The sequence below is a fragment of the Myotis davidii genome, unplaced genomic scaffold (assembly GCF_000327345.1).
Source record: "Myotis davidii unplaced genomic scaffold, ASM32734v1 scaffold1298, whole genome shotgun sequence".
In the NCBI taxonomy this organism is placed as follows: domain Eukaryota; kingdom Metazoa; phylum Chordata; class Mammalia; order Chiroptera; family Vespertilionidae; genus Myotis; species Myotis davidii.
Genome location: NW_006288972.1, coordinates 3,858 through 13,149, shown reverse-complemented (window position 1 = coordinate 13,149; position 9,292 = coordinate 3,858). Strand labels below are relative to the sequence as shown.

At 45.6% G+C, this 9,292-nt stretch overlaps 1 protein-coding gene across 1 annotated transcript in view; it reads left to right on the top strand.

Moving 5' to 3' along the window:
* The first annotated feature begins 4,336 nt into the window (after nucleotides 1-4,336).
* The window catches only part of LOC102751704 (amiloride-sensitive amine oxidase [copper-containing]), an 8,223-nt gene continuing 3,267 nt past the window's right edge, over nucleotides 4,337-9,292 (top strand). The window contains exons 1-2 of the mRNA XM_015562283.1: nucleotides 4,337-4,484; nucleotides 8,617-9,289. Of these exons, the coding sequence (XP_015417769.1) occupies nucleotides 8,621-9,289 (669 nt within the window). The 5' untranslated portion in view covers nucleotides 4,337-4,484; nucleotides 8,617-8,620. The remainder of the gene's footprint in view (nucleotides 4,485-8,616; nucleotides 9,290-9,292) is intronic.

Sequence of the window (9,292 nt, the reverse complement as noted above, 5' to 3'; positions counted from 1 at the left end):
TAAATGTTCATAAAAGGAAAGGGAAATAGCAAATCTTTCCGCATTAGGGCAAAAACATCTAATCTTCCCCAACAAAAAGGGTTAGGGGTTCAGTGAACAATAAATTCTTGTAAAGACGAGCCAGAAGTATACTTGGTTGGAAACTGCTTAGTTTTCACCTTCAGTCTTACTGAAGAAGGAGGTCACTGTGCTTTAACAATTATTATTTTTTTTTCTGATCATATTTTCCTTGAATTAAAAGGAGTGTCTTCAACATTAGCTAGTCAACGTCCACCAGCACTGCCAGGGGTGAACCTGAGGAGGGGAGGTGAGGGATTAAAGAAGACAGACAAGAGAACACAGTTGGAACAAGGTGGATCACTGCCTGGATGAGGAAACAGTGACACAGCCTGTAAGCCAAGCTTTATTTTATAGTCAGATCACACAAAGCAAAACAAGGGGAGTGGACAACATGTTTAAATGAATGTTCTTGGGAGTTTCAAATCTATTTCCTTACTCAAGCCTTCTTTTGGCAGCAACTGCTGGACCTCCCACAACCCATTAGGTACCTAGGAATAAAGGAGGACTATAAGGTCAAGCTTGTATGTGGCTCTGCCACAGGTCAGTTAGAGACTTGACCCTAAAGCCACTCCCTACATCTCTCCCCTTTTTTGTTTTTATTTACTTCCATTTACTTTATTCATTATAATCTTGGAATTATAAGCATTATTCCAAAGTTAGGAATTCTAAAAATTTTTAAACTACTACAATAAACATAAAACTGGAATATCAAGAACAAAAGGCTGGCTATTAATAAAACAATAACAAAACAATGCCAATGCAATACAGCAACAAGGGAGAAACCAAACTACAGATATTTTAACATTTTTAGGACTATTTCTACAAAATGAAAGTTTCTTTTGCGGCTGGTGTATATCTACTCAGAGTCCTGACATTTGGCTGCACAAGACTTTACAGAAACTGGCAGCTCACCAACACTATTAAGAAACATGGCTGAGAGAGTAGCTTCCACACCTTGCTTTTCTACCATCTGCTGGGCCTCAGTCCTTACCTTCTTCAGCTGATCCCATATTACGACCTTGGCCCCTTGCGTAACATCGTTATTTTTTTTCTTCCGCATCGCTATCATCCGGGCAACTCTCAGTCTTTTGAACAGAGGGACCAGGAGCTTCTTTGGGTCTACCATGGTGATGCACATAACGCTCTGGTACCCAAATTGGCTGCACTGCTCCTTATGGAAAGGAACAAACACAACCTCTGCCCCACAACATTACTGGATCTGGTCCAAACCATCGTCCAGTTTGTGAATCCTTCCCCCAGGCTAACTCAGCAGAGGCTACTGTACTGGAGGTCCAATGCCTTTCGGCTGCTGTACAATCCTCTGCATCATAATTCAAAAAAATTAGCACATGACATCCTTCTCCCCCTTTTGTTTGTGTAGAGAGTAGATCTTTGTGTCACCTCAGGGCCCTTGAGATGTCTCAAAGCTAAATTCTTGAAATATTACATTTGGAAAAGCTGTCAAGTATATTCAATTTAAATTTTTTCCGTACCCTCCTACTTTGCCTCAGGTGGGAAAAATAATGGTTTGTTAATTATAGGTAGGCCTGGCTGGCCTTTGCTTAAACTTCCCTGGTTTGCAACCTTTATAAATTTTACACTTTCACTGAACCTGCAAAGCCCCATGAGGTCCAGTGCCCATGAGCACATAAATTTTTAAAAATTTAATTTATTCCTTGTTTTTGTTCTTGTGCTATCTTCTACTTCTAGTTTTCTACTTAATCTGTATCTTCTAAGCAATATCTCAGTTAGTACCTTCACTATTTACATTTCAGTCCTCTTGACTTCCATTTTTAACTTTACAGTCCTGGCTTAGCTTTAAGCAAAATGCCCTGGCTTAGCATTAAGCATCACTATCAGGACTTCCATTTTGTGCTTTACACTTCTTAGACTCAACTTAAGAAATTTAAGAATTAGACTACACTTCTTTGAGCATTGTTTTAGAGATCACTTTCCTGAGATCCTGAATTTTCCATGTTTTAAACTCAGCGGCTACAAAATCTCGTTCCCTACATTACATTGACTTTCTGTGAGTGCTTCACTGGAGCATCCTTTCACCTTACAATTGTAGTTCCCCCTTACTCAAGCCCCATGTTCGAGCGCCACATGAGCCGTGTCCAGCATGGCCAGAGGTGAACCTGAGGAGGGGCAGTGAAGGATTAAAGAAGACAGAAAAGAGAATACAGTTGTGACGAGGTAGAATCACTGTGCCTGGATGAGGAAACAGTGACACAGCCTGTAAGCCAAAGCTTTATTTTATAGTCAGAGCACACAAAGCAAAACATGTTTCTTGCCAGTTTCACCTTGTTTTGCAGCACTTGCTGCACCTCCCACGGCCCTTTAGGTACCTAGGAACAAGTGAGGACTCTAAGATCAAGCTTAATTATACTAGAAGGGCTCTGCCCTCCAAGCTGGGACTTGTATGTGGCTCTGCCACAGGTCAGTCTGAGGCTTGACTCTACAGCCGCTCCCTACAGTTTTTTTTAAAACATGTTGCCAGTTCAATTGCAGGTCAGGGCATATGCTGGTTTTGGGCTTGATCCCTAGTTGGGGAGGTAGGAGGGAGAGTACAGGAGGCAGTGGATTGGTGTTCTGCTCTCACATCAATGTTTCCTCTCACATCAATGTTTCTCTCTGTCTCTCTCTCTCCCTTCCTTTGTCTCCAAAATCAATAAAAACATCCTTGATGCAGATTTTAAAAAGAAGACAAAATAAATATAAAAGTCATCTATACTAATAAAAGGATAACATGCTAATTAGACCAGATAGAATGGACATCTTCTGGCCAACCTTCCCAATGTCCTTCCTGACAAAGCCAGGGCCCGGGCAGTGCCTTCTGGGGTCCTGGGTGCTTGCAGCCACCCCAGGCAGCCCTGGCCTGGGTCTCAGGTGCCTGCAGCTGGCCAGAGGGAGGGAAGCCTGGGTTCCGGGTGCCTGCAGCCAACCAGAGAGAGGGAAGCCTGCGTCCCGGGTGTGAGGGCCAACACAGAGGCAGTTAGGAGCAATCAGGCAGGCAGGCGAGTGGTTAGGGGTGATCAGGAAGGAAATGGGGATAGGAGCGACCAGGCAGGCAGGCAGATGCAGTGGGTAATCAGGCAGGCAGGCAGGCAGGCAAGTGGTTAGGAGCCAGTGGTCCCGGATTGTGAGAGGGATGTCTGACTGCCAGTTTAGGCCCAATCCTGGCAGTCGGACATACCCCGAGGGGTCTCAGATTGCAAAAGCATGCAGGCCGGGCTGAGGGACCCCATCCAATGCATGAATTTTCATACACCGGGCCTCTAGTCCTATAGAATAAAAGGCTAATATTCAAATTGTCCCCTTAATTGGGAGTTCAACCAGGAGGACGAACAGGGGGTGCGGCTGGCTGGCCAACTGTCCGCAGCCTCTCCCTCCCGGCCAGCCAGACCCAACCAGACCTGATCAGGGCAGGCCGGCTGAACCCAACCTGTGCACAAATTTGTGCACCAGGCCTCTAGTATAACAATAAAAAATAAGCACTCAAGACTTGGTGATTAAGAAGATAAAGACCTGTTGGTTCTATCAAGCCCAAGCTTCCCTTTTTATCTAACTAAGCCATCTTAAGCTTGCCCTTTTTATCTAACTAAGCCATCTTAGTACTGTGTCCCCTCCCTGCACAGGTGCCTCCCCACCACCCAGCCCCTGTCCTTTCTCCTTTCTCTGGGCCCTGGCCACAGCCATCCTGAGGACTTTCTTCCCAGCCAATCCTTCCCTTCCTTCTGAATCCTTTCAGGGTCTCTGAGATGCAAAGAAGACTTCCTCTAGAGTCTCAGCTCAGTGGCTTCACGCTTTCTGTGCTGCTCTGGCTCTGGCTCTGGCACAGGCTCTGGCTCCCCATCCTAGACGTGGTTCAGGTCGCCTATTTTTTTGTGGGTGTCCGACTCTATCAGCCTCCGCCTTTCTCTATCCATTCGCTTCAGCTGAGACTGCTTGTTGGTAAATTTCCTCTTGTCTTTATCTCTGGCATCTGAAACTCAGCATTTACCTTAATAAATTATGGCCTCACACAACTTGCATTGCTCCCATCGGGGAATATGACACCCATGACAGCTCCTGTCGATGGTACCCTATGGCACGAGAATGAAAGGAAACAGACAACTAGGGCACGGGTGTTGGGAGAAACAGAAGTGAATCCCGCAGCTAAAGTGATGGAGGACTGGGGCACTTCCAAACTTGGGTACTTGTAGGGGCAACAGGACCCCCTGGCTGCAGAGCCCCGTCCATGCCCATCCTCGGCCACCACCCTTGCCCTCTGAGAGCCCCCTGAGCCCTAAATGGCTCCACACCTTGGTTGGCCCAGCCCTCACCCTGTCCCTCCCTCTAGGGCGGGTCCAACAGAGCCATAAAGCTCCAGAAAGAGCTCAGAAAAAGGCTGACTGCAGAGGCGAAAGGAGCAGAGCACACAGGTATGTTCTGATGGGCCATCGGGAGAGTCGAGAAGGGGATGACTGGCAGGGGAGGGAAGCGAGGCCTGGAGTGAGGGGCCAGGAGAAATGAAGACCCGAGAGACCCAGAAAGCCAGGGGCAACCTCCCGGAGGTGAGATGATAAAGGCTCAGTGGGGAGCTGGATGCTGTTCTCAGGTGGAGAGGAGCAGAGCACACTGGTCGCCACGTTCTCCCCTCTCGTGGTTTCAATGCCACAGTCCACACCCCAGCTGCCCACTGGGACACTACACACAGGACTGTGCTGGGGAGGATAAGCTTAAAGGGTCAGCAAGTCACCTCCCTCTTCTACAGAGCAGAAAGGCATTTGGGGATAAGCAGTTCTAAAAATGAGGGCCCAGCCAAGAAAAGACATTAGGAACTTAAATACATATTCCTGAGTGAACAAAGCCAGTCTGAAAAGGCTACAGACTGGTGAGCCCAACCTTCTGACATTCTGGAAAAGGCAAAAGTATGCATATAAATAGAACACAGTTATTAATCTTTATTTGATAAAGCTTCCCATGTGATTTCAAGTATAGTAGATCAACCTAATTTGGTTTAAAAATATTTCTTTTAAGAAGAGAGAATAAATCCTTGAATCATTCCAGGGCCCTTAAAATGTCCCAAAGCTATCTCACAGTTAAAGTCTTGATTTTAACTTGGAAAGACTATCAAATATACATAACCCAAAGATTATATTATACACTCTGTAATTAGTCTAAAAGATATCAATTAAATGTAAACCGGTTTTTATATTAAAAATTTGGTTCACACCATAGAATTAATCCTTTTTCTTTTAATCAGGCCAATAAAATATTATATCCTAGGTTGAAATTTTACCACACATAGTACATATAAAGACTACAATATATTTTGAATTACTAATTTTCTAAAGAAAATACAAGAATTATTTTTCTCAAAGATGAATTACTATACTTCATGTATTTTGTTATCACAATCATGTAATTTCTCTCAACTTAATTTGAACTTTAAACTCTTAGAAACCTCAAATTTTAGGTGGCAAGTTAAATACTTAGCGTTTCTTAGATTAGTAATATATTTATATTTTTAAGGCTATATTTCAAATAAAATACAAGACATATTTAAGTAATAGATTCAAATCTATGTTTTTAGATTTTTCATATGAGGCAAACTCAGATTAATATTCCAGTGTTTAGTCATTTTAAAATACCTAGATATTTAATAATTTGTATTATTTAATTCAGCAATGTTCTAAAGTTTTAAGTTACCAAAGACTTTGTAAAACTATATGTGAGGCTGGCAAATACCCCCGCCTGTCACGTGGAAGGCTGATGGAAAGGGAGGGGGAGGAGGGAGCAGGCCCATAGTCACTTTGATTTTAAAACTGCCACATTCCTCCTTAGAGATAACTTCTAAGGTTGCTGCTGCGGGAAACACAACTGGCTCTTTCCTCTAACACAATGCAGTCAGTCTCCCCTTGAGTGACTGGATAATAATATCATTATTAATGTATTTATAACTATTACTGAAAAGCTTTATTATAAACTAGAGGACTGGTGCATGAATTGGTGCACGGGTTGGGGTCCCTTGGGTGGCTTGCGGGGATCAGGCCGAAACCTGCAGTCCAACACCGCCTGCAGCTCCTACCTGCTGCTCCCACTCCCGCTCATCCGGCCCCACTGCGCCTGTCCTGGGTTCACGCCCAATCAGTCCCAATTGGGAGAGGTTTGCATTGCCACAGCAGCGCTCGCCAGCCATGAGCCTGTGTCTGGCGCCCTCTGAGGGGAGTGGCTTGCGGGATCAGGTCGAAAATGGCTTTCCGACATCCCCTGAGAGGTCCTGGATTGCAAGAGTCTCCAGGTCAGGCGAAGGGGCTCCACCAGTACACGATCAGAGCTGGAGAGGGACCGCAGGAGGGCTCCAGGGCATATCGGGCCCTGTAGCGCCCAGTCCGGATCAAGCTGATCTGGGGTGGGCTGATTGGGGCTGGCAGGTTGGGGAGGGATGCAGGAGGTTGGCCAGCTGGGGAGGGACTGTGGGAGGGCTCCAGGGCGTGTTCAGCCCATCTCAATCAGTCCTGATTGTCCGGACCCCAGCAGCACGCTAACCTACCAGTCCGAGTGTCTGCCCCCTGGTGGTCCATGCACATCATAGCGATGGGTCAACCAGTCGGCTGTCTGCCCCTAGTGGTCATTGCTTGTCATAGCTAGCGATTGAGCAGCCTTAGTATATCATTAGCATATTACACTCACTTTGGTTGAACAGTCCACTGGTCACTGGATGACCAGACACTTAGCATATTAGGCTTTTATTACATAGGATTCTTTATTTTTGTTACATCTATTTATTTATATTTTGATAACTTTAAGATTTTAAAGCCAATTACTATTATCCAAGGCATTTTCTTTGGCAAATTCTGTAACAGAGATAACTTATTGATTTTCAGTGGCTTTAATGTGAAAGTATTGATTTTTATTTTATAAAAACAGGAGTGCCCCAAGATTTGGGAGGCAACCTTGGAATGCGGTCCATTATTATTCAAGAACTACCCATTATTATGGAAACACTAATCTTGTTGCCCAAACACAGCCTGTATATTTTCTTTCTGTCATTATTGCCATTTTTTAAAGAAAAACAGTCTTGGATTTATTCTATAACATCCATGAAGAGATTGTACCACTCATATTTTTTCTCCCCGCCCCCACATCTTCTTTGCTTTGGGGAAATTTAGTAATGGCCTGTCCATCTACTGTTTCTTTTCTATTAAATTAAAATAAAGGCATGCTTAATAAACTAACAATAAACAACAGAGACAGATAACAATCAACAGACAAGCGCCCATAACATATTGATAAGAATTACTAAGTCAGAGTTCCTTTCATGGATCTTATCCTATTCTGCTCTCCATAGTATTGCCTGGCCTCTAAAATTATTTTAGCTAAAATTTGCTTGTCCAAAGGTGTCCTATGGTCATTTTCAGACAAAGCATTAAAGAGTCCTTTTGTGAAATAATTATTAGCCTCATTTTCTCTAGCTTTTGAGCCTTTCCACACTAGAGGCAGAAGATCCAGGGCTTTAGGTATTACAGAATTTTGACGCTCAATACGAAGTGGGCATAATGCAGTTCAAACAAGAGCCCACACACTTAAAGATGACAAGGGCACTTGTTTTCCTTGAGCCCGATTTAAGAGAATACACTCTGACACCTAAATTTCTTTATCCTTGACCATGCAAGCTAAAAATGAACAATGATGTTCCTGCTTTTTATTCAAATTCTTCCACATTATAGCCTGCCTGAAACAAAAGACGTTCCTCGTCCACTTATGGTTCATGACTCTGAAGCTGCAACGGGTTTTGTGCACAGTGAAATTCCCCACCTTTTCAGTGAACCTCCTACCTTTCCGGTGAATTTCATTTTTTCTTAGTTTTTCTTTCAGGTGAATCTTCTTCTCCTTCTCCCTTAAGAGTCACCAGATGTGAATGCCACATCCATTTGCGGCTAGAGTTCAGGATCTGGAAAAGGGGCCATGCACAAATGAATATACTATATAAGAAATGAATTTAGAAGGCATAGGGGGCCAGGCGAAGAACATTTCTCTAGTGGAGAGGCTCTCTGACTTCTGGGTCCCATTTGCTTTTATTCAATTGAACACACATTTGCCCTTTAGGAATGCATAAGGCATATCAAAGGTAAAGTTTGATAAACAGTAACAGGATTATCAGGGTAAAAATTGCCCTGAGCCATTTGGCCCACAGCAGGGCAATATTACCCTGATTTTCAGCCCTGCTGAATATCACATTGATAAGCTAACTACTGTTAGTCTCAGCCCACAGCAGTGGAGTTGCAGCCATTCTGAGATAATGCACGCATAAGGGGAAAGCGGAGTTGACATAGGTATGAAAATCTGCAGGACTAAACAAGGCTTACAGACAAGTGAGGAGAGTGTAGAATTAAAATCAATGGAAAGCACAGGCCTGAGCAGCCTAGGGCCCCCGCTGCACCAGCATGGCCACTGGCTGGCATGGCGGCCAAGGGACAAAGCTGTGTCTGTTGGGAAACTACGGGGCCAGCCTAATGGAAACCCATATCTTCCCATAAAACAACTGAGTTCATGTTTCCCACATTCTAGAGCCATGAGGCGAGAGAGTCCGGCCCTCAGCTGGGCCGTGGCTGCTGTCTTGATGCTGCAGACGCTGGCCATGGCGAACCACTCCCCACAGACCCTGGGCAGCCAAGCCGGGGTGTTCGCGGACCTGAGCACAGAGGAGCTGAAGGCCGTGCGCAGCTTCCTCTGGTCCCGGAAGGACCTGAGGCTGGAGCCCTCCCAGGGATCAACCATCGCCAAGAACACTGTGTTCCTCATTGAGATGCTGCTGCCCAGGAAGCAACAGGTGCTGAAATTTCTGGACCACGGTCAGAGGCGGCCGGCTCGGGAGGCGCGTGCCATCATCTTCTTCGGAGCTCAAGAGCATCCCAACATCACTGAGTTTGCCGTGGGGCCCCTGCCAAGGCCCCACTACCTGCGCACACTGCCCCCCAGGCCTGGGCACCAGATGTCCTGGACCTCCAGGCCCATCTCCTCGGCGGAATATGTCCAACTGAGCCACACCCTGGAGGAGGCCACCAGGCCCTTGCACCAATTTTTCCTGGACACCACGGGCTTCTCCTTCCAGGACTGCCACACCCGATGCCTGACTTTCACCGACGTGGCCCCTCGGGGCTTGGCCTCGGGCGAGCGCCGCACCTGGTTCATCTTGCAGCGCTTTGTGGAAGGCTTCTTCTTGCACCCCACAGGCCTGGAGGCC